Below are 25,874 nucleotides of genomic sequence, written 5' to 3' on the forward strand. Positions count from 1 at the left end.
TATCTGTGTTCTCTGTGGAGTTTCATTGAAGACGTGTTTGTGTGAATTTGTGCCCTACACCCCCGTCTGTAGGCGCACTCTGAGCCTTTCTGCTCCAAACAGCATCCAAACTCGCAGGCGGCTCGCTGCTGCTGAGGTGTAACACTGAGAACCAGAATAATCACGTCAACTGTTTCCTTTTATTGTAGCTGTTCAGAGTCTCTGTGTTGAAATGTGTGGAGCAGAAACAGAGCCAGCAACTCCAAAAAATCCCTTTGTAGAGATTTGGGAAAACAAGGAGTCACACAAAACCAAGCTCTATCAGCTTTCCAGCATGTCGGATATTTTACTTCTTTTAATTTAATTGAATTTTTTTTTTTTTTAATACGTGAAACATTCTAAAAATTTGTTCTCAATGTGAGTGAAAGCAAACACAGGCAACCTGGAATGACTATTCTGTGGCAGACACTGCAGAACAGGCCAGTAATATACACGGCTTTATTAAAAACTTAAATCATTTAAAAAAAGACTTAACAATTAGTCTCTCTCAGAGGTCAAAGTTAAATTAGCAAGCTGCTTCATAAAAGTCTTTAAAATAGTGTTCAGATAAAACACAACATTTTGATGGGGCACTGTTATTTTGAGTCTTTCATTAAGCAGGAGCCCCCCTCTTTCAATAAAAAGAAAAATTCTTTTACTTTTTTTAATTTGAATGTTATTTTGGAATTCATCATATGTCATCATTTTATTTCACCACTCATGTTATTATTCCATATTTATGGAATTGCGTATCCTACAGTGTGTACAATACAATACTTTGATCACCTTTTTTTATTTTTTGTGTTTATTCTTTGTTTGCTAGTTTCCTTTAAACATGCTATAATAAATACATTTCATATGGGGATGTTTCACAGATATTTGTGTGAATTTTTAAGTTTGTTCTGGCTGCTTTCTTCAACTGGTCCAACTGTCAGTGGATTGTAGATTAACATTAACATAGTCCATAGATTTACTTGATTGTGTTACTGATATTACCTGAAACATGATCAAGAAATATTATTGGTAAGAAAATGTGTCAAAATCAGGTCTTTGTGATTCTGCACCTATTTACAATGATTAAATCATTTATCTGTTTACTGGGTTGTGTATGCACACACTGTTGCTTGAACTGTGCGTATGATCGCTTCACACACAAAGCCAGGTTTGAATATTCTTTTTTACCTCAAGTTATTTTTACCCCTTTCAGAACTATACACAGAAAGGATGAAAGCTCACACACACACACACACACACACACACACACACACGATAAGAAGAAGAAGAAGAAGAAGAAGAAGGATTACAATAATGGTGTTTTTTCATTACTTACAGGGTTCCAACGATGGAAAGATAAAATACAACAGAAAACAAAAAGGTTCCAAAAAATTTACATACAATAGTGACCACTCCTTTATAGCTCAGTTATTTCTAAAATCACTTAATTATTTATATTATTAATTATAATGATTATTGTTCTCTTATTAATATTAAGAGAAATTCACACTGGCATGCTGGATGTTATTGCTTGCACTGTTTTCTTGGTATGTGTTTTTTTTTTTCCCAACTACAGTCAGTTATAAATTCTGATCTTGCACTGAGAAATCAGGTCATTTTGTTCACAAAGTAAGAAGATTCAGTTCAGATTAGTTGGTCTCCACACCACCACAGTGGACTTTGACTCAAACCTTCAATGCCACTGAAGTACACTTTAAGCTTGAACTAAAATGGTTTAACAAAAGTATTGCTTGTTTAGAAATTATACATTTTTTTCTATATAGCCCCACATCCAAAGGGGGCTCAAAATTAACTGGAATATTCATATTCACTTTTCACTGTAACTCTCAATATGAGATAAAAAGAGATACAAGTGAGGGGGACCATTATTAGGTAGAAAAAACTGAACAAAAACTTTAGTGACCAAATCGACAATCTGGTTCAAGAATACTCTCAAGAAGACAGATGTTTTACTGTTAAAGTCTACAATTGAGAGGCGCTTTCATTAATGTAAAAACAGAGAGTTTACAAAAAGGTGCAAACTATAAGACTCAGCACCAGGAACAGATTAGACTTTCAAAATAATCTAACAGAGCTTGCACACTTTTGTCAAAATGTTTTGTGGACAGATGACACCACCATCAACTTGAACAAAAATGACTGAAAGAGATTATGGAAAAGAAAAAAAAAACATCTAGTGTAGCACATTTTATGGCATGGCATGAATGACTGCCAATGAAGCTGGTTTAGAAGTGTTTATTGATGATACGATTGTTGATAGAAGAAGTAGGACATATTATGAGGTGTACGTGGAAATGCACTCTGCTCAGAATCAGCCCGGTGCTGTAAATCTGATGATACAGCGTTTCACACTGCAAATGGAAAAGAACCAAAGTATGAGTTTCTGAAGGCAGAGCATCCTTTTCAGTTACTGAAGCCCAAACTAAAGGCACAGAGACCTACAAACAGCAACATAAAGCTGCTGCAGTAAAACAACATTTGATTAATTCAGTCGGTTCCAGACTTCAGGCAGTCACTGATTTCAAATGCTACTTTTTACATTAAAGTAAAATTTTCCTTAAAAAAAAAAAAAGAGCATTCTATACTTTGGCTTTCACATCATTTAATGTAACAACCCAAAGAAAAGATGTAGATTTGCTACCTGCTACTCAACTAAAATCGCACTGGAGAAAAAAAATAAAAACAGACTAAAACTTGACTAAAACTAGAAACACGTTCACAAACTCCCATCAAATTGGTGCAATGGAATAATCTCCTTATGCATCAATTATTTTGTGTTTCTAAGGTGACTGCATCATGCTATAACAGCTGGGTGGTTTTCGAATGCATTTTCATTATGGTTGAAGAGAAAGAAATCTTTCCTACTTCCTCTCTGACACTTTAAATGCCTGAATGGTTATTATTTATGAGACAGGCGACTGCACGAATGTTAAACTCTAGTCAGCGAGGTTAGGTGAGCTTGGGTTATGCACTCGTGCAACCTGCTGATAACCGCAATTCAAAAAAGCCAAATTACTCCAGTGTTACACTGTAAATCTCGGCAGCAAATTTGCACCTTTTATTTTTCCGCCACCGAAGGTGATGATTTAAGCTGTCATGTTGCCGAGCAGTTTAACAATGGTTTTATAATAATATTTCAGAAAACTCAAAAAACATCCTGGACTGGACCTGTAAAGTGCCTCAGTGTTTGTGCCTTTTGTGTGTGGCTCAGCAAAGGTAATGATTTAATCTGACATATTTCGGAGCAGCAGAATAATAATATTTCAGCATGGTCTTTCTTAATAGTGGGGGAGAACAAAAGGCTGCAGGCCATTCATCCGGCTGATGGCTTACTTTGACACCGACTGCTCCTGACTCGGCAGGGCTCCATAGAAAGAATCGGAGGGTTTAGATGTGCTGGTGCTCAAATGTACTGACAGGGAAATACAAGCTGGTCCAGGTGCTTGTTAAGGTCACAGGTTTGATTCTTTCGGTACAGCAGAAAGTGTTTGTGTTCAAGAAATGTCCAGTCTGTGTCAACTCTTTGCCAAAGACCTGTTGCACATCTTGCAAGGTCACAACCTAAATTATTCATTCACTGGACAGAAGAAATGTGTTCAGTAAATTTCTTGACATTAAACTATTGAAAATTTTGGAAAGTCTGGCATTAGAAAAATGGTTATGAAGTTTCTGAGATTATTAGGATTCATCCCTTTGGAATCCAGACTACCCAGAAAATATGAATGAGAACAGCTTACAGTGACTGTGCAATTTTATCTGCAGACTCTGTCAGCGCCAACTAATCCGAACTGGAACTGATTCAGACTGGTACCCACCAGCTGATCCATATATGAACAAGCCAGCTGGAACAAACTTCCCAAGAGGGCAACAGAATAACTAACCAAGATCAGCAGCCTAAGAGTATACTCACTCCAAGCACAGTAAAAAATTAACCCTATAATGCCCTTTGTATACATGACTTTCTGAGACCTCTATCTCATCAACATGATCAATAATTGTAATTTCAAAATGTTATGGACAAAACTCTTTTTTTGTCTAAAATAAACATTGTTATTAACAAAAAGTTGCCAAAAATGCCCAATGTACCAAATGTGATACAAAAAGTATATAATAAAAATATATCATACACAACATGATATAGCAAAAAGAAATTTGTGGATTTTGTTATAAGGGTTAATAAACATCTTAGTTCCCAAAAATCAGAATTTTCTGGCTTTTTTGGATGGGTTGGGTCTTACCGGAAAGTAGTTGTTGCTAAAGCGGAAAGGGGTTTTCACCCACTCCTGCCATGCTCCCGTGCAGTCCTCCAAAATCCCAACTGCATGTCGCCGATGATGTATGCATCTGTCTAGTGCTGACATGCTGAAAACTGCCGGAAAAGGGGAAGAAGCAAGAGCGGAGGTCACTGGGATTGAACGAAAAATAATTAAAAGACAGTGGCTCCAGTGTACATTTTTAATAGTTTCAACACTCGGTTTAACTTCACCTCTTTTTATGTTAAAACTATGATCTGCAGCTGGCTGATGGACCGACGAAGACTGGTTGTATTATATACTTTGCGCACTGCCACCATCAACAACTCACATTATCTTGGGGGACAAGGATTATCCATGAGCATGTTTTTTTCAGTCAGACGACAGCTGTTGGTGTGGAGGTTCTACTCGTTAATCCAATGTTTGTTCCCAGTAACTAGCCTCAAGGATGGCTCATCCCAGGCCTGTTAAGGGAGATCCTTGCAGTTTTTGCTGTTCATGCTCCATGGTGCATGCCTTCAGTGGATCAATGTATGTTACTTAGGGCCTGATGTTGGTGACTACAGCTAACACACACTCCATGGTCATCTGCAACAGGAAAACAATCAGAATTTTGTTTTCCAGGTTTTTCAAACTTTTAAATTTTTTAGTGCACTAATAAAATCCAAGAGAAGTTAAATAGATTTGTGGATTAGGCTTGACTTTAAAAAACACAAACTGATGTACTCCTTGTGTATTTTAAATTACACAAGCAGTTGTCAGGGGTCCAACTCCAAGACTGACAGTCTTGTAAACATTTAGAAGTGGTCTTTGCAGCACATCTAACAGAGAACGCCCACAGATGTTTAAATGGTGATCACCACAGTCACAAGAGGATAAGCGACAAAGAGGCTGAACCTAAAGTTATTATAAGCTACATTTCAAGCTACTTTTTTTTACAGTGAATAATTCTTAATAACTAAAACACTTTTATTTTAGAAAGACTGAATAGAAGGAATGGAGAATAGAAGCCAAGAGAGAATAAAGGCAAATAGTAGGCAGGATAAGAAAGCTTCATGTGTTGCAACTTTCAGGTTCAATTTAAAAATTAAGAAATGGAACATTTGTTCAGCGTGATTTTCCAACTGAGGAGGAGGCAAATTATGTTTTTGTGATGAAAAGAGTATTTTGGGGTGTTTTGTGTGAATACAGTTTTTGGTGTTTTCTGTGAGAGAAGCTAATGATTTAAACTTGACATGTCGGCGCAGCTTAATAACAGCAGAATAATAATATTTCAGCTCGCTCTTTCATAATAGCGCCGGCAGCAAGAAAGAGAGCGAGAGAGCAGGCCATTCATGCGGTATGATGGGTAGTTTGACATGGGCTGCTTTTCTGCACAGCACGATGTTTTCCACTTAGAGACGATTGGCAAGCGCGCACACGCATACACACATTTGTACGGCAAACTGCTCTTCACAGGAGAGGCTAACAAATGCTAACATATGCTAACACACACACACTCTGCAGGCCTGCCATTGTGTGTTTCAAATGGATTGACGAGGAACATTTAAAGCTCGCTCTCTTGACACACACCCCTCATCTGCAATGACAGCTAGCAAGCTATTATTAACACACATACACGCGCTTGCACACATACGCAGATGCACACACAGACACACACACATAGATACACATACAGGTATGCACATCAAACTGACAGCCTGGTTATTAACCCCCAGCCCTAAATGAACCCTCACATACATCACAGCAGGACGTATATACGTGTCTTTCTCTGTGTGACAGAGGCCGCAATACCTTTCCAGCCAGGGTGTAAAAACAAAGTGAAACACGGTCGACAAAATGAGCAGCACTGGGCCTGACGTCTTCAATAAACAAAACAGGAAAATATGAACAAAAAGAAAAAACAAACAATCAGCTATGTAAATGTCACCGAAAGCTGGAGATAAACTCTGGCTTCAGACAGCAATGGTATCAGGTGGCACATGAGGCCAAAATTTCGACACCAGAGGTCAGGTTTACTGTCATGTGTAACACTGTTGCTTAGCAACAATAAAGATGGAGACATCTATGTTCTCTATGTCAAAAGCTATTAAAAGAGAATTTGTAAGCTTGAAATAAAGTCCTGTACAGAAATGTACGAGAAAATGCCGCAGAGGCAGACATGGCTGCTGTCCAGTCCTTGCGCAATCCATGATATTTAATATATTTGGCATTTGTTCAGTTTCCTTATTGTAGCAATGGCAAGAAATGAATAGAAAGATGGGAGGGTAGTGGGGGGTAGTCAAGATTTTTAAGCAGTTTTTACTGCAGAAGGTATACATGGCGTTTCTATGTGCTAACAGCGGTTGATTACTGAAAATAAAGCTAGCCTCTGACCCTATTTGTTTATAACTGGGACTCTGAAATACATGATAGAGGCGTTGCTAACATGTCTGTCATTTAATCATCTGTTTTAAAATGTAAGTTTTGAGTTTAAAGGAAAGCAATTGTTTACTAAGAGCTTTTTTTCCAGCTTTGTCAATAAAAATAAATCAACAAAGACTCAATTTTCTAGAAAATCTAAGACTAGAGATAAGGTTTTATTACGAACATTTTCCTGCTTTGGGAATGTCTTAAATTAAACACACGTTAAGTACTAAATTGAAAGGTGTAAGAAATTTCATTCTACTTTCCATAAAAATTTAGGGCATAAAATATAAATCATATAAATCATATTTAGGGGAAGAGGGGTAACGTGAGTTTAATCCATGTCCTGTCCTCAGGTCCTGTCCTGGTGTCACTGCTGACTGACTTCGAAAAATCTACTGTAAATTAAAAACTTATAACTCGAGCTCTCGTAGTGGTGAATGAAAGAAGACAGATATTATTAAAAATGCTGTCAATACTGGCAAGATGGAGCATGTAAAGATTTAAGGGCAGTGGGCCAAGACGTGAGCCTTGAGTAACACCACAAGTAAACAGGGCCACGTTATACTGGCTTGTGTAGTATTTTTTGCTCCTGGGGGGAAAAATAACAATGGAAAAACTTCTTGTTAAAAACCAGAGTGGGGAAAAGTGTTTGTCAATGTCACTAATATTTTAGCTCAATGAAATTTCTAGGCAAACAAATTAATGGTTTGAGTTGACTAACAAGCAAGCAAGCAAATAAAAGTTGGCATATATCAGGTCATTTTGAGCGCATATACTGCCAGTTCTTTACCACGACATGAATCATAGTATAAAAACTTTTGTTATTTTTGTTGCACACATTAGAAAATCACAGCTGAAAAACAGCATTTGGGGTTTGGCTGTCTTGCTCTTCACTTAAGAAGCCATTTGAATCAAAGCTTTTTTTTTTTTGCACAGAGAGAGAACCTTGGATGTTTTTTTCCTTTTACTCTGTGGTATTTTAAGGCGCAGAAACAGCGTGACAAGTGTTTTAAAAACCCTTTCTGCTTTGACAGCCTGCCAGGCGCTCACACTGAACCCAAATATAAACTGAATTTCTTTTTTCCTGCTTCTCTCTCAGAAGTGTGCACACTGTATGCTGAAAACTTAATTAACATTATTTCTTTTCTTTGCAGTCATTAGAAATAATTTTTTCATTTTCCATCACTTTATTGTTAGGTGCGGTGGTTGAACACGTAGGATGGGCCACTAAATACAGCAGGGAACTGATTAGAGCTGAGTGGCCACCAGATTACTAGCTAATTGAGCGCTAATGTCTGAGAGGAAGACCGCTCCATGTTTGATTAATGAGACAGTGAGTATAATGTTGTTATTCCTACACTGGGGGTCACACACACACAGGCACACAGTACAATGACAAAGACGGTGGAAATGCACAAAGAAAGCAGACACAAACATGCAAAAACACTAAGTGCTAATCAGTGAATATACACTGAGGTGTGGTGTAAAGTGTAATTTCAAGTACTCATGTTACTACATGAATGAATAATTTTGTAGAAAAAATATACACTACATAGTAGTTCTGTCTAAAATCACCACTCCTCACACGGGCAACCGATAGTTCACTCAGCAGTGAGTAGTAAATTGCAATTCTGTGCACTTACAAATAGAGGTTAAAGTGGGTCTTGGTAGGTGGGGGGACACTAAGATTAGGTGTAGCGATGCACTATGTGGGGAAAAGAATTAACTAGACATAATTCACATAAAATTTATCAGATTGTGATCAGCTGACCTTTGCTACTACTCCAGTATTCACTTCTCTTTGTGGGTTTAACCAACGGAATTCAACAAAATATAACCAGATGTTTTACGAGGAATATTTTCCAACCCCTAGATACAATAAAGCTTTAATAAAAGGTTGAATGCTGAATCAGCATCATCACCACATCTACCCTTCATGTAACTTAACATTGACAATGTATACCATGTCTGCTGTATTCAGTCCAGTAGTACATAATTGTAAAATTCACAACAATACTGCAAAGGTTAGTCTGCAGTATTGCTGAATAATACAAAATTAGAATACTCCAGTCTATTTTACAATACATCTCACAGTTAAATAATTCAACAATATATTATTTACAGATAATATATCATTAAAAACTTTAAAATGAATTTTGACAGTAAAAGTTACATTTCCAATTTAGCAAATTTCACTTGCTGAGCAGTCCTTACATTTGAAAATAATCTCTCTTCTCATGTTCACTTTCTGCTTTTGCCATCTCTTAATGTTATCCATTAATGTTTTTTTAATCCAGTAACTTTATACTTAGCAAGCTTACACAAGTAAATGAAGGGCATTTTCCATTTTTCTTTTCCACTAAGCTACTGTCACTGATGACACATGCCATGATTTCAAGTGTGAATCTATTGAAGCAAGGTGGACGCAGCAGCATTCAGAGCAAAAGCAGCGGCTCAGCAATGTAGTGGTGGAAATAATTGAAGTTCCAAGTTTACTCACTTCCAAGCAAATGAAGTCTCTCATTTTTATGGTAGTTTAATTTTAACGGAGAAAGACAGAATACCAACCAAAGAAGTTATAAATTAATTTGCATGCCACTAAGTGAAATGCATCATATCCAGTGAGCCAGCATAAGTCAACTGTAAACACAGAAGTAGCTTAGGCAGTTTTTTTCCCCCTAGACATTTTAAGTATAAAATAACTGCTTAACATTATACAATAACAGTAACTAAAGTAACTTCAGGACCCTGCTGAAAACTGTCATATTGTTAGATTGATAATAATATAATATAATCGCCTGGGATGTTGGGTTCAGCTTTTCAACCAGCTGCACAAAGTCCTGCTTTTCCACAGTGTAAATACATCATTCTTTTCATTCACTGTTTGTTCTTCATCTCATATGGAGCCAACTAGCAAAAGCAGCTAGCACATACACCTAGCAAGTCCAGCTAGCAAATACTCAAGCGGTGCTCAATTGTGTAGCAGGCTCGTAGTTGACTGTGTTTCTGTCTCAAGTGGCGAAGCACATTTGAGGGTGGCAGGTTGACATGTGGCTCTCTGACATACCCAGGACTGTAAATGGTTAATGGACTTGTTTTTTTTCTACTCTTCTGGAGCACTCAAAGCGCTTTATACGACATGCAACATTGTCTTTTTGTTGTGTAGGAAACATAAAGGCATGGTGTTGTTATAGTAATGATTTTGTGATATGATATTTTTATAGCATGTAAAAAATTGATGACAGTGTTAATGTGGATATGATCTGATAATGGCACAAGCCTAGTATGTGGCGATATTTTTATGAGATGCTTAAAAAGCTGCATTTGAAAATTACTTAGCAAGCTAGATTGGTTGTCTTTTTTTTTTTTTTTTCAAATTCAAACTTCATTTGTCACATACACAGTTCAACATGCAGTGAAATGCTCGTTTCCGAACTACGGACAGGCTGCAGACATAAACTGTGTCCCAAAACGTAGGCTGCATCCTTCGGAGGCCGCATTTGAAGGCCGGTTACGTCACAGCCAGGCGATGAAGGCTGTCCCAATTCGTCGACTCCTTCAAATGCGGCCGACAAATACGTCCTTCATTCCCCCGAATTTGAAGGACGGGTCGGGTGTGTCCTTCGTGGCCCACCATATCCCAGAATTCATAGCCCGGCCCAGCCAATTTCAGTTTCCAACAATTGCGGCTGCTACTAAGTTTTAAAATTACTCTTATTAATCTTTCTGGTCACAAAATAAACTTTTAACATATTTTTAGGTGAGAAAGTAGCTGTGTAAACTTCAAATATCTGCTTGGTTTATCAAGACATCGCATATTTGCAAAAGTGCGCCAACATTTTCGGAGACGTCTGTTACCCACCCGCTCGATAGCTAGCCAGGGAGTTCAATGGTCACTCGAGCCGGCGAGAGCAGCAGACTTCCGGCTTCTGACCCCTGCTGTCTTTCGCTACTCGGGTTAAACATGATATATAAGTCACTCGGACAACTTAAAAATGTAATTGTTTGACTTTTTTCTGTGTTTTATTTGTTCGTGAGTAAATCGGTTTGGCTGAGAGCAAAGTTATTAGATTATTAGATTAAATAAAACTTTATTAATCCATCGGGTGGGTTCCTCCAGGATTTTCACACAGCTGAATAAACGTCAAACAGAAAACTGATTAAACAGAAGTGTGAGACGGTCGAGAATTTACGCCAGTGTCCTGTTATATTTTAGATAGCAAGGAGCAGACGGCCGAGTTTATTAAACTCCACCATGACAGCGGTGACGCAAATCTGAAGGCTAGACCGTCCCATTTCACAGCCTCGCACTTCCGGCCTTCTCGGTCTTCGAAGGACCCGGCCCACGTAGACAGCGAAGGCCGGGTCCTCCGAAGGATGCAGCCTACGCTTTGGGACACAGCTACTGGCTGGGCCCCGCTATGAATTCTGGGATATGGTGGGCCACAAAGGACACGCCCGACCCATCCTTCAAATTCGGGGAAATGAAGGACGCATTTGTCGGCCGCATTTGAAGGAGTCGACGAATTGGGACAGCCTTCATCGCTTGGCTGTGACGTAATCGGCCTTCAAATGTGGCCTCCGAAGGATGCAGCCAACGTTTTGGGACACAGCTATAGCCACGCCATTCCAGGGCTTGGTTTTAGCATGGGGGCCTAACCAGGACCCTTACTGGATACCAGGTGGGAAGCGAACTTGCAGCTTCTGCTCCAAAGGTGTGTAGCCTTAGCACTACACTATCCAGCTCACCTTTGTAATATCCTCACATTACAAACTGAGTATATCCATGCCATCACAAAAAATTACCTATCTGACAATAATATTCATTAACCTGCCTAGCAGACTTAATTTCCCAAGGTGCTGTAGTACTGTTCTGGATCGTTCTAACCCCCTTTTGGCTGTGTTTACAAATCATTGCAATTTTCAGCAATACTGAAACAAACAATTGTAGCTCTAAAGCTAACTTAAAAGCCAGTTGAAAATGTTGGCTGTTTAGTGATCTACTTTTAAGAGAACATACTGCATGCTGAACCTGACTTCTACTGCAGGGTATAAAAGTTGTGTTAACAAGAAAAGAGCTGATTGCCACCAGTGTGACAGATATTACCTGTATCCTGATAACTGCATTCAGTGTAGACTTCAGAGCTAGCAAAGCTACTTAACCACTTAACAGCAGATTAGTGAAATCATCTGGTAACTGAGGAGGCAAAGTGATATTTGGATTTAGACACAAAGAGCTTCAGTGTGCTCTGAGGCCTCAGATAATCCTGCTGCTGCTGCTGATCTAATGTCAGCTTCAGGAAATAAACACTGTGGGTCTTGTGGAGGAAGATGGGACAAGCAGTATTATCAGTGATCGATTTCACAGAGCACAGAAATGGGGCCACTCAAAAACACAGTGTTCTCCGTGTTGTAATAAATAGTTTGCCTTATAATCACGAGTTTCACAATAAAAGCCTGCCCAGTGAGAGTTTAGGTGAGGCTGTTGAAACACACAGTTAATAAATCACCCTCATACTCTACTCCCTTTAATATGTTACTTGAGCCAAATGAAACAAAAATAGATTTTTCCCATGGATTCCTGCTGGTGTTGAGTCATACAGAAAGTTTCTGTTATATTTGTGAAGCTTTCTCTGAGGTTTCTGGATTATGACAGGGATCATAGAGAAAAGAAAAATTATGTTTTTGTTTGGATTTGAACCTTTAAAATAACTATTCATCATGTGGGGAAATACTTCTTCAAGTATTTTCCCACATGAAAATGGATGCCAGTTGTAAGTCTGCTTATTAGAGGATCGTTTTGTTTTGACCTGGTGTTCACTGTTATTTTTGCAGCTCTGTGAGAATTGCTAACTTCACACTGTGTACCTTTTATTTGTGCATAATACAACAGGACAACAAAAGTAAATTAGAGTTAAAAAGAAAGATATACTCACTAGCTAATGAAAAGCCCTGCAGTTTTACGGTCCTATTTTCCTTGTGTTTCTGAAAGATAAGATGGTGATCATGAGAATGCTCAGGTAGAGGCTTCACAGTGGATTTTCACATATCAATAGGTAAAAATACTGTATGATACTGCAAATTTTGGTACTTATCCGATACTAAGTAAATACTGGACCAGTACTGCTGCTACCAATACAGATTCTGTTAACCTATAAAGGCATCTCATGCAGGGGAGAGCAGCCATGATTCACGAGATGAATCCTCATTAATTTGCAAATTATAAATAAAAAACTGTATAATAATTTAAAAAAGCACCTTTCAAGACTCACAAATAGTTTCACAATAAAATACCAGCGCAAAAAACAGAAAACAAAAAAGGGAACTAAAGGCAGGTCTACAAAATATTAGTTTTTAGTTGTTTCTGTGTTTCTGGACTGTGGCAAAGCCTCTGTCTCCTTCTGCATGTATGATGTACAAGATCCATAACATGATTACATGATCTCAGGGACTTACTAGGGACATATGGCTGTAAAAATTCACTGATGTAAGCTGGTGCATGGCCATGAAGAGATCTGAAAGTCAGAACCAGAATCTTTAAATTAATTCGGAATTCAATGGATGAGCAGCAATTTGACATGAGAATACTTAGAAGATTAAGTCAGAAGCAGCTTTCTGAACAACCTGCCAATTTTTCAGGGATTTGTTGTTTAGACAAATAATTTATTTCAAATAAATAATGCATGTTTAGGGTGTATTAATTTCCTAAAAATAATTCAACACAATTCAGTGGGCTACATAAGTTAAAGAACAAAGCATCGATCTTATCCCACTAGTCTCAATCCGAATCCATACCAGTGTTGGTATTGATATGTGGCGGGGCGTGGCCTGCGGTGCAGTGCAGGGAAGGCGGACACACCTGCACGGCATCTGCAATCACACCCCGCCGACTTAAATATTGTAATGGGTGCTGTGTTTGTGTTATTGTGGTCGTTATGTTGAGCTGGCAGTGGGAGAGCTGCAGCTCTGTGTGCGTTGTAAACAGCAACCGTGTGTCAATAAAAGGGATGCAAAGCATGTTGATGTCACCGGGTCTGCCGTGGTCATTTACAGTGGTGCCGAAACCCAGGACGGGAGGCACGGCAGACCCAGGAGTGGGCCGTGAGAGGGAGGAGCTGGTGCAAATGGTGGCCGAGCTGGCGGCGGTGTGGCGCCGCCGGCGGGAAGAGCTGCAGGACCAGACTGAACACCACCTGCAGAGGATGGAGTATCTGGCGGCGCTGATCCAGTCCTGCCCGACACCGCCGCCACTCCCACCGTCCAATGCCGCTGGGGCGGAGGAGATCCAGTCTGTGCAGGCGCCCGTGCCGGCCCCCAGGTGGCGACCAGCCAGCACGCAGCCTGCCACAGCGCCCGTTCCTACACCTCGCGTGGGAGCCGCTGGGGCTCGGCAGGGCCCGGTGTCCGTTCCTGCGCCCCGGAAGAAGGCCGAGGAGCCGGCAGCGGCGGAGGCGGTGTGCGAGGAGCCGCTCCAGCGCCGACGGTCCGGGCTGATCCCCTCTCCCGCTCGCGGTGGGGGGAGTAGGTAGGTTCGGCCGGATGGCTCCCTGGCCTCAGTCGGGCGATGGGGGTATGTGGCGGGGCATGGCCTGCGGTGCAGTGCAGGGAAGGCGGACACACCTGCACGGCATCTGCAATCACGCCCCGCCGACTTAAATATTGTAATGGGTGCTGTTTGTGTTATTGTGGTCATTATGTTGAGCTGGCAGCGGGAGAGCTGCAGCTCTGTGTACGTTGTAAACAGCAACCGTGTGTCAATAAAAGGGATGCAAAGCATGTTGATGTCACCGGGTCTGCCGTGGTCATTTACACGATACTATTGATATATGATACGACATCCATCCCCCAACCTCTAAAGGTAACTACATCTGTGGTTACAATTTTAGACATTATAAAACATGGACGTCTGGATCAGTAAAATTGAGTCAATGGAAAAACTCCCCAAAACCAGTGTCCTGTATCGTTAGGCCACCAAATGGCCAAACCTGTGCAAAAAGCCTTTGGTCTTATAGAAGTCTATGGAAATACGACTTTCTGACTTCACCTCTATAAATACTTTCTTGTTGAGTTTATGAGTCTATTAAGTCTGTTTTGCAAACCTTCATCATTTTAAATGGAGGATTGGTTATAGCATGTAACCGCCCACAAGCAATGCTAACAAGTTGTCAATTACAAGTCTTTAGCCAATGGGTAGGTGTTTTTGCAGCCAAGATAGTGAAAGAGCAAACACTTCAAAAGGCTTCAGAACTGGACTAATGAAACCAGTGGGTGAATGTGGAAGTTTTAGTGCCCTCTGCACTTTCAATGGTATCCTGTCCCTATAGTTTCTGCCCCACTGGGGATCCTTGAGTGGTTCCCTTTTCTCCTGCTGGACTGCTTACGGCTATGACATTTTTTGGGTGCTGGATCAGTGGGGTGGGATGGCAGTGAAGGGGGTTGGGTTGACGTTGGGGGAAGTGGGGGCCATTTTCCCCAGGTCTCCTACTGAGTGGGACTGTGCTTCTTTTAATACACAGCACCAGCTTAGCACTCATCTGTACAGGATGTTGTTAATAATTACATAGAATACAACAAGATTCACTAGAGACATTGGAGGTGGGCTAGAATGGTATTGCATATCGCAGGTTGAGTTGCCTGGCCATAATGTTACTGGCACCCCTCACTTAGATTATTCTACAGATGTTCCCCAATCAGGGAATTAGGAGACATACCTAAATAAATTGTTTATACTGTAGATTAAAGAGAAAAAATACACGGGGTATGGTTGATATGTGCTTAAATATCCTGGGGGTGGGGGTTGTGGTGTTAGTATGCTTCGCTGTTCACCTCCTGCTGTCTGTCTCTTCGTCATGGTGGGGGTTCATCTTCTTTGGATCTGGTCCTCTGTAGTTCTCAGCGGTAGGGCCTGGAGTGATGTGCTTCTTCTGGTGGCTCTATGGTGTGCAGTGGTGTGGTGGGTACCAGTACTGCTGCATGTTCAGTACTGTGGCATCTGATTGGGCAGGGTCCATGCTGGAGGTTTGGGGCAGTGTGACAGAAGATGAGTGGGGGTTGGTGGATCCTGCCAGTTATGTTTTTCCCTATCTCTTCTGCCTCCTCGTGCTGCACTGGCCTGCACGGTGTGTGCTGTGGTCTTCCTGGCAGGCCCGATGTTTGTCTCCCACATTCGTCCCTCTGGAGTTGGTGTGCAGCTCACCCAGTGTGGCTTGTTCAGACTGTGCCACTAGGGTGGTGCGTTGGTACCCTGTTTGTGCTGGTTGGTGTCCTTCCTAGAGTCTTTTTCCTGTCCTCTGACTCTTATGGTGCTGTGGGCTCTTGTTATTGGCTGTTTGTGTTGTATGGATTGTCATGTATGGCTCAATCTTTATCTTCACTGTGGGTCTTTGGTTCTCTGGGTTATGCTGCCTGCTGTTGTTTCCTCTTTCTTCTCTGTCCTGGCTTGATTGCTTATTTGGGGTTTTTTGGATGTCATTGTGGTACATTTTACCTTCTTAGATAGTACGTGGTTGTTGGCAGTTTTGGGAGAGGAATGTTGGGGAAGAACTTGTTTACATGCTCACAAGAGGAAAAAAGAAAGAAGAACTAGTGACAAGTCAGAATAACACAAATTGACTGGTGTCTCACCCATACTGGTTTCACAAATGACATTTCAGTTTAGTGCCTCTTTCACCTCCTGGATTCTGATACCTGTCAGTACTTTTCTGAATCACACACACACAAAAAGAAACCAGTGGGTGACATCTTGTTAGCTACTATCATTTTTATAATATCTTTAAGATTTATATTATATCTGTAATCATTTTAGTTGCTCAACTTATATGCATTCACTTCATACCGGTTACAGATAACGTAGGCTAGATCCCTTTCTCCTGTCACCCACTTAATGTGAAGACATCCACCAAGCACATGTCCGCTGTTCCATCTGAGCCTCACAACTAGCATTTTAGTAGGTGGACAGCCCTGCATTAAATTTGGTTTAATTTAAATTAGGGTTAGGGAACTTGCACCAAAAGTAGTCAGTATTTTATCCTCCAATGAAAAGATGGTTGTATTGTATTTGGGAAAATGTAATTGCAAAGATATGTATACTTTTGTAGAACTGAAAGCAAAAGTTCAGAAAAAATCTATATCATTAAAAGAATCAAGTACTTCAGCTCAGCAGCTTTAACAGTACTTTACTGTCTAGAACTAAAGGATCTAAGTTGTCAACAAACAACAACCACTGTCAGAGATGGAGTACTCAATCCCAGAAAAAGTAATAGAACTAACATGGTAATATAACTAAAAATAACAAGTGACTTACAGATGAATCTGGGCTTTTTGAGGTGTTTAGAGCAAGGATTCAAAGGATTATTGTACTGAGAATCTGTCTTCTCTGTGAGAAGAGAACCCTTCTTCTGCTCTCTCCACAAACTTACTTCCTCTCCAATACTGCTATTCACAACGACCACTAGATGGTGCCAAAGGGAATACAAAATAAACAAATGCTCTGTTTCCAACATACAAACACTAATCAGAGTTATATTTTATAAAAGATGTCTAAGAAAATTCAGAATGAATCATTTAATCACCAATTGTAGTATTTATTAAATTCTATGGATTCAATTTTATTATTGAGCTGTTTTGTTTTTGTTTTTTTTACTTCACGGATAATATACAAAGGACAACATCATGTATACTTCCATATTATATCCAGAGGTTGTTAGAGACTTGTGAAATTTACTTGAAAGTATTATGAGTAACAATATTCTGTATGAGAAGGGTAGTTGCAATGCACACTAATACTAGAGCTTATATATATTTTCTCATTAACTTGTGTTCTTTAAATAATGATAATAAAAATGATCATTATCAGTCTTTTTCTGCCTAGTCTGCTTAAATTTTCTACCCACATTTCATTGGGTTTCTTTTTATATTATGGTAATAGTTTTTACTATTACCTCATATCCAATCTTTTGATCCACAAGGCAATAAATGAAGTCAAAGATGATGTTGGCTGACAGCATTTCAGAATGTTTTGGAGATGAAATATTGTTTTTCAATTCTATTTTATTTATATGGCACCAAATCACAGCAACAGTCATCTCAAGGCACTTTATATTGTAAGGTAGACCCTACAATAATACATACAGAGAAACCCAACAATCACATGACCCCCTTATGAGCAAGCACTTTGGCAACAGTGGGAAGGAAAAACTCCCTTTTAACAGGAAGAAACCTCCGCCAGAATCAGGGAGGGGCGGCCATCTGCCAGGACCGGTTAGGGAGAGAAAATGGAGACAGGATAAAGACATGTTTTTGAGCATGATAATCGTGTAGTAAAAATCTAATATAACATGATGATATTGTAAAGACTTCTGAGCTTGACTGATGAAAGATCAAGGTGAGCAAGCCCCGACATAAACTAAACGCAGTAGTATGTTAATAGAAAACTGCTCTTCATTACGTTCTCTTCAAATCACATCTATTTGATGTAAATTGCACAGAATTCTTTTTTATTGATAAACAAACTCATTTCAAGTTGAGTCTGATGATGATGTGTCTGGTTGCATCACATTTTTCATCTGTTCTAATGGATAAACATTTCAAAGTAACCTTTCGTGCACCAATTTGTCACCATCTGTTTATCCAGTCAGAGGCGCTCTTAAAGGGACAGTCAATCTAAAACTTCTCCTGCTCCTCCCACTGTGTTTGCACTCCAAAAGATCCAAACACTGACCTGGAGCTCCATCAAAATAGAAAAACAGGAAGTTCGGGATGACAGACGACAGTGAAAATATTTCCGCCTCCTCTTAGTCTTTTTTCCCTCTCTTCCTCCTTGTCTATCATTAAAGGTGTTGATGGGAGCAGACAGATAAAAAGATGGAGATGGAAAGATTCAAACACATGAACACAATCTGTCACTCTCCTAAATATACCTCCAACACTCTCCCTCACTTCTTACATTTTCAACTCTGTATCCTTCGTATTCTCATTTCTCTATGATGCTTTCTCGCCATGTTAATCTTTCTTTACTTTACTCTTATTTCATCCTTCATCTCTGTTGCGCTCCACATTTTAGATTTATTTTCCATTTTATCTTCAATTTTTTTGCCCTTCCCCTTGATATTTTTATTCAACTTCTTTATTCAGCAACTACTTAAATTTACTCAACTTTTGCATTTACTTTTTCATTTATCCTATAGCTACTCATGGTTAATCAAGTCTTATGCCAGTTTCTAAAATAGTCAAGAAAAATGAATCTGTTTTTTGTGTTTTCTCATCATTTAATTAAGAAAATGTAAAGACACCAATGTGTTTACATCTCCCAGACAGTCCAGTAAAGCCTTTAGAGGAGTCATGGATTTACATTTCAGTGGCAAGTAAATGTGGGAGTCATCTACATAACAGTGAAATGAGATGCCATGTTTTGTTGCATTTTTTAATGAACTGAGGCCATTGGAGCATAACATGTAGATTTTTCATAATGTTGTGATGATCCTTTTTTTGCAGTTTGATATTTCAAACATCACAGACTGAATAATTGAGTGTTTTCATAAACCTTGAGTAAGATACCAGCATATAGCTAAAAATAACAGCAAACTCTCTTTAAACATTGATCAAATTAGCAAATATAAGAACTGATCTGACACCCATAGACAAACCTGCAAAGAGACAATGTATTTTTTGTAAATGAAATTCATTTTGTTATAAAAATATAAACAAACTTTCCAGGATATTGGACAGAACCTTTTTTTATTGAAGCACATAGAGCTACATACATACATACATACATATATACATATATACATATATATATATATATATATATATATAAACAAAACAACAAAACACCCAGCACGCCCCTGCGGGCGGTTTATCCTTCAAGCTCGGGTCCTCTACCGGAGGCCTGGGAGCTTGAGGGTCCTGCGCAGTATCTTAGCTGTTCCCAGGACTGCGTTCTTCTGGACAGAGATCTCCGATGTTGTTCCCGGGATCTGCTGGAGCCACTCGCCTAGCTTGGGAGTCACCGCACCTAGTGCTCCGATTACCACGGGGACCACCGTCACCTTCACCCTCCACATCCTCTCGAGCTCTTCTCTGAGCCCTTGGTATTTCTCCAGCTTCTCGTGTTCCTTCTTCCTGATATTGCTGTCATTCGAACCGCTACATCGATCACTACAGCCGTCTTCTTCTGTTTGTCTACCACCACTATGTCCGGTTGGTTAGCCACCACCATTTTGTCCGTCTGCATCTGGAAGTCCCACAGGATCTTAGCTCGGTCATTCTCCACCACCCTTGGGGGCATCTCCCATTTTGACCTCGGGACTTCCAGGTTATACTCGGCACAGATGTTCCCGTACACTATGCCGGCCACTTGGTTATGGCGCTCCATGTATGCCTTGCCTGCTAGCATCTTGCACCCTGCTGTTATGTGCTGGATTGTCTCTGGGGCATCTTTACACAGCCTGCACCTGGGGTCTTGCCTGGTGTGATAGACCCCAGCCTCTATGGATCTTGTACTCAGAGCTTGTTCTTGTGCTGTCTTTCAGTCCAGCTTTGTCCAGCCACTGGTAGGATTTCTGGATATCAGCCACCTCCTCTATCTGCCGGTGGTACATACCGTGCAGGGGCCTGTCCTTCCATGATGGTTCCTCGCCTTCCTCCTCTTTCTTGGGTTTCTGCTGCCTGAGGTATTCACTGAGCACGCTGTCAGTTGGGGCCATCTTCGTGATGTATTCGTGGATGTTTCTTGTCTCATCCTGGACTGTGGTGCTGACACTCACCAGTCCCCGGCCCCCTTCCTTCCGCTTAGCATACAGCCTCAGGGTGCTGGACTTGGGGTGAAACCCTCCATGCATGGTAAGGAGCTTTCTTGTCTTTATGTCAGTGGCTTCTATCTCCTCCTTTGGCCAGCCTATTACCCCAGCAGGGTACCTGATCACGGGCAGGGCGTGGGTGTTGATGGCCCGGATCTTGTTCTTACCGTTCAGCTGACTCCTCAGGACTTGCCTGACCCTCTGCAGGTACTTGGTGGTTGCAGCTTTCCTAGCGCCCTCTTCATGGTTCCCATTAAACTTGCGGGATCCCCAGGTACTTGTAACTGTCCTCTATGTCTGCAATGTTGCCTTCTGGTAGTTCAATGCCCTCAGTTCTGACTACCTTCCCTCTTTTTGTTACCATCCGACTACACTTCTCCAGTCCGAACGACATTCCAATGTCATTGCTGTATAGCCTGGTAGTGTGTATCAGTGAATCGATGTCTCGTTCACTCTTGGCATACAACTTGATGTCATCCATGTACAGGAGGTGGCTGACAACCGCTCCGTTTAAGTAGTCGGTATCCGTAGCCAGTCTTGTTAATGATCTCACTGAGGGGTTCAGGCCTATGCAGAACAGCAGTGGGGACAGAGCATCTCCTTGGTAGATCCCGCACTTGATGGTGACTTGTGCTATGGGCTTGGGTTGGCCTCTAGTGTTGTACGCCACATCCCCATTGAGTTCCTGATGAAGGCTCTTAGGGTCCTGTTGATCTTGTACAATTCTAGGCATTCCAGTATCCAGCTTTGGGGCATTGAGTCATAGGCCTTCTTGTAATCAATCCAGGCAGTGCACAGGTTGGTCAGTCTGGTCTTGCAGTCTCGGCTGACCGTTCTGTCTACCAGTAGCTGGTGTTTTGCGCCTCTGGTATTCTTGCCAATCCCTTTCTGTGCCCCGCTCATGTATTGACCCATGTGCCTGTTCATCTTAGCCGATATGATGCCTGACAGGAGCTTCCATGTGAGGCAGGTTATTGGTCGGTAGTTGGATGGGACCGGTCCCTTCTTGGGGTCCTTGGGGATCAGGACCGTCCGACCTTCGGTTAGCCATTCCGGGTGTCTCTCGTTAACTAGCAGCTGGTTCATTTGTGCTGCGGAGTGCAGTCAGCTTCTTCAGCCAGTAGGCGTGAACCATGTCGGGGCCTGGTGCTGTCCAACTCTTCATACTGGAGACCCTTTCTTGGATATCTGCCACTGTGATGGTTAGGGAGGTCGCTATGGTCTGCCCTCAGATCCACTAGCCACTGAGCATTGCCGTTATGGGTTGCGTCCTTCTCCCATATGCTCTTCCAGTATTGCTCCGTCTCCAGCCTTGGTGGTGCTGTTCTGTTATTGTTCCACTGCGTTGCCACTGAGAGTACACCTTTGCTGGTTCTGTGAAGAACAGCTGGTTTATTCTCCTGCCTTCTCTCTCTCTGGTGTACCTCCTCAAGCGGGTGGCCAAGGCTGTGAGTCTTTGCTTGGCAGTTTCCAAGGCCTCAGGTATGGACAGCTTGCTGTATTTCTTATGCACCTTCTTTGTCGCACCTTTCTGCAACTCCATTAGTTGGCTAACCTCCCTCCGTGCTACTTTGATCTTGCCCTCTAGCCTCCTTCTCCATGGAGGGTATTGCCCCTTGTGGCTGTTCAACTTGTAGCCAAGCATCTCACTGATCACTGCTGCCGTAGTGTAGATCAGCTTGTTAGTGTCGGTAATCGTGGTTGTAGGTATCATCCGTGGTGCTGCGTTAACATCATCTAGCAGACCTTCTGAGGGTACTTCACGTAATCTTGGTAACCGCCACGGGGGATCCAGGTTTCAAGCTTGGCCATGATCCTATCCTTCAGGTCAGTTCCTCTGGCACTCAACGATCCTTCTCTTATCGCACTTGGGGCTATGTACCCAATCTCGGGTGGGGTGATGATATCTCCCCTGACCTGGCGTCCTGACTCCTCCTTGCCGTAGCATTTATGTTGTACCTCGTCAATCTCTAGCTGTGAGAGCATTTCCTTCTTTCGAATGTTGGAACACTGAGCTACTAGTTGTTTCGCCGTCATTGTGGATGTTGGGTATCGAAGAATCCATAGGTCCCTCATCCTATTCATGTAACCCCTTCCGCCAGGGTTACTTGCGTAGTAGCATTCCAACAACGCCCTGTTTTCGTCTCTTGCCCACCGATGCCTTCTTGTTCCAGTAGCCCACTTGTCATCAGGGTGCCCTGGTTCCTCAACACCTGACGCGGACCTTGTTGATCCGGGCGGCGTCCGAGCCGGCATGCCTTCATATTTATCTGTCTCTCTCATGTCTGCGGTAGGCTCGCTTAGCATAGGGGTCTAGCCTTAGGACCCTTACTGGATACAGACGCCCCAGGCAGGAATCGAACTTGCGATCTTCTGCTCCAAAGGCGTGTAGTTTAACCACTACGCTATCCACTACGCTATATATATATCTATATATATATAGATATATATATATAAAAAAAAACATTTTGTTTAGCATTGACAAACCTTGATTGCTTGAAAAGAATGAAAATGGAGTACTTTTTGATTTGTGAGGACCTTTCACCATTCGATATGTTGTTTTGTACTGTCCTTTATGGTTTTGTTTCTTTTGTTTTTGTTTATCCTTGTATTTAAAGGCCAAATAAATAAAGACATTTTCAAATATTATACTGTGTATTTAAGGATTTACAGATGAAGGACAAAGAGCAGCATTAAAAACATAAACCGAATGAAATGTTTGCAGTTAATACAGGCCCATGTGGAGCTCAAAACAAACAAACAAACAAGCATCAGAAAACACATTTCAGACAGTAGGGCTAACATAATGTGTTTCAGTGTTTTGTGAGCTTCATGTCAGCTAGTTTGATTTTGCTCTTTTTGACTCCTTCTCTTTTCTCCCTTTCTGCCCCTTTCCTCACCCCCTCATCTCCACCTGAGCCTGACTGTCAGTCAAACATGGAGGGTGGTGGAGGAGACAGATGGAGGTGAAGGAGGAGGCCTCGGTGCTGCTGGCAATCAGTCTGTGTGATTCTATATGTGTCTATACATACTGTGCTGAATATATGTTCAGACTAAACATGGAGGGTGACTGCAGATGGAGGCGACAAGGTCACGTCAGCCAGTCTGCCTCTGCTCCATGCATCTCTGAACACTATAGAAAACACACTTACTCTCATGGACACTTACAGAAGCAGAAAGTTGAAGGATTTCTGTTTTCCTCTTCAGTATCAACATCACAAAATCTAAAATATAAACATAAATAAACAGGAAAGACATTGATTTAGAAACGTACAAAATCCATCAATTCCTCAACTTTGACTTTATTTCCCATTTTATGCTAAATTTCCTTACATTTACATTTATTTTGACTTTTCATTTCAGAGTATACTTACTAAATTTGATGTTTTACCTTACATTTTTACTTTATTTCAGGAATTTCTAATTCATTGCTTGGAGTTTTCAGTTTCCTAATTCTATTATAGGGTTTTCACCTTGGAATATATAGTGCCTTGAGATTGCTGTTGTGATTTGGCTCTATACAAATAAGATAAAATAGAATTGAATTAATTATATTCTATTAGTTTTTATGGTTTTTGTCTTAGTTATGAGGGTTTTTTGTTTAGAGTTCTTAGTTTATTACTTGTAGCCTTTTTGCTTGTTACCTTTGTAATTTGTAAACACTTTCCGTGTTTAGTATTGTTCAGATTTAGCCTTCCTGGTGTTTTTCTGTGTTTTGCCAAGGCTTGTTTGTCTCTGTTTAGGTTATTTCACAGTGATTTCTATCTGTGTCTTGTTCCTAGTTTTGTTACCCATTATTACTTTTACCTGTTGTTTATTCCCCACATTTTTATCCTCTTGCTTTGGTTTCCCTCAGTGTGACTTAATATGAATAGCTGTTTTTATTTCTCCTTTGTTGTGTAGTACTATTTTCCATGCCTAAATGTTTCTCCATATATTTTTCTGGAATCCCATTCCTTTACTGTTTGGGATTTTTGTTTGGGATGTTAAAAAGAACTGAAAAATACCCATGAATGATTTTATTTCAAAATCGAATGGCTAACATGCACTATAATCTGAACTGTAAGTGTAAGTGATTTGCCAATGACCTGTTTGGTGTTAAGAAGTCAACTATTATTAACTGCTTTTGCTGAAGGTATGCAACAATGCATCACTGACTACAAGACATATCATTGACGCTTAACATTGTTTCATCATTTCGTCATCACTTTACTGTTTCAGAATTAAAACTGAAAGTGGAATTTTCTTTTTCACATTCATGCAGTGAAGTTACTCGAACACTGTCAGCTCACAGGTTCAGGTGGAAGGTTTTTCCCTTACCTTGGCAAACAGAACAGTCCCTTCAGGAAAAAGCAGAGGTGGTTGTATCTGTATATTTGTGAATGTTAAGTGATGGTGACAGCTCAGAGTAAGAGCAACGGAATGTCACCCTGACACTGAACTACTTTGATATCTTCAAGCCCTTTTTACTTGCCCAGAGAGTTGAGGGAATGTAGTTCTCTATGACAGCATTCACGTTTAGCTGCAATGCACACCAGGAGCCCAGGTTTTCACACTTGAAGAACGACTGTATGCTGGAGCTGTAAGAGCTTCACCACACTCTCTGATACACCTCCAGGCAAATGTGTTTCATTATATAGAGAAAAAGGGGGGGATGCTGGTATGCTGATTGCAAGTACCGTGTACCTTGGGTGATTCTAAGTCACTAATATAGAAGCAGGGGTTAAAAACAAAATTGACTAGTATGTGTGTCCTTGATTTTAAACCGATAGCTTTTAAATCAGTTGCGATGTCTCGAGAAATGTATGGAATGAAAGCTGACATTAATAGCAAATTAGACCCATTACAGCTTACCTATAGGAAGCGACAGAGTGCGGAGAATACCATCAGTGCTGTTACAGATAATTCTGTTACTCATATGCCATGCTCACTGATGGCAACATAAAGAATGTTGCCAATGTAATATCCACTGTTTCTTCAGATCCAGCCTCTTCAACACCAGCTCAAACAGCTGTCAAAGGGCCTCAGGGACAAGATTGTAGGCTTTCACACACAATGGGCTACAAGTCTATTAGCTAGAAGTTTGTTGAGAAGGTGACAATTCTTGGTGTGATTATTTGGAAATAGAAGAAATATAAAATGACATTTGCCTCGGTCTGCAGCTCTATGCAAGATGTTTTAGAAAAGTGGGGGATCAGCCCAAAACTACACAGGAGGAGCTTGATAATAATCTGAAGGTAGTTGGGAACCACACTCACCAAGATCACCACTGGTAACAAACTATGCTGTAATAGATTGTAAACTTGCACCACCTGCAATGTCCTCCTGCTCAAGAACGTACACGTACAGGCATGTGTCAAGTTTTCCATTGAACTTTTAA

General features: G+C 40.9%; 1 protein-coding gene and 1 long non-coding RNA gene across 5 annotated transcripts; one reads left to right on the forward strand and one right to left on the reverse strand.

Annotated features, from left to right (window-relative positions):
* Positions 1-2,258: 2,258 nt before the first annotated feature.
* On the reverse strand, positions 2,259-6,308 carry LOC120434661. 4 transcript variants are annotated; one of them, XR_005609259.1, is made up of 4 exons: positions 6,081-6,308; positions 4,618-4,874; positions 4,272-4,402; positions 2,259-2,384 (listed from the first exon to the last, which is right to left on the reverse strand). It is a non-coding gene; the product is annotated as an uncharacterized LOC120434661 (long non-coding RNA). The 4 variants fall into 4 exon arrangements; XR_005609257.1 differs by having other exon boundaries at positions 4,520-4,874; XR_005609258.1 differs by lacking the exon at positions 6,081-6,308 and adding an exon at positions 6,027-6,080 and having other exon boundaries at positions 4,520-4,874.
* Positions 6,309-11,362: 5,054 nt separating this feature from the next.
* On the forward strand, positions 11,363-14,224 carry LOC120434778 (skin secretory protein xP2-like). The gene is made up of 2 exons (XM_039603141.1): positions 11,363-11,410; positions 13,749-14,224. The coding sequence occupies exon 2, from the start codon at positions 13,820-13,822 to the stop codon at positions 14,222-14,224; it is 405 nt and encodes a 134-aa protein (XP_039459075.1). The 5' UTR covers positions 11,363-11,410; positions 13,749-13,819.
* Positions 14,225-25,874: the final 11,650 nt, after the last annotated feature.

This window comes from Oreochromis aureus, linkage group 19 (genome assembly GCF_013358895.1).
Source record: "Oreochromis aureus strain Israel breed Guangdong linkage group 19, ZZ_aureus, whole genome shotgun sequence".
Lineage (NCBI taxonomy): Eukaryota > Metazoa > Chordata > Actinopteri > Cichliformes > Cichlidae > Oreochromis > Oreochromis aureus.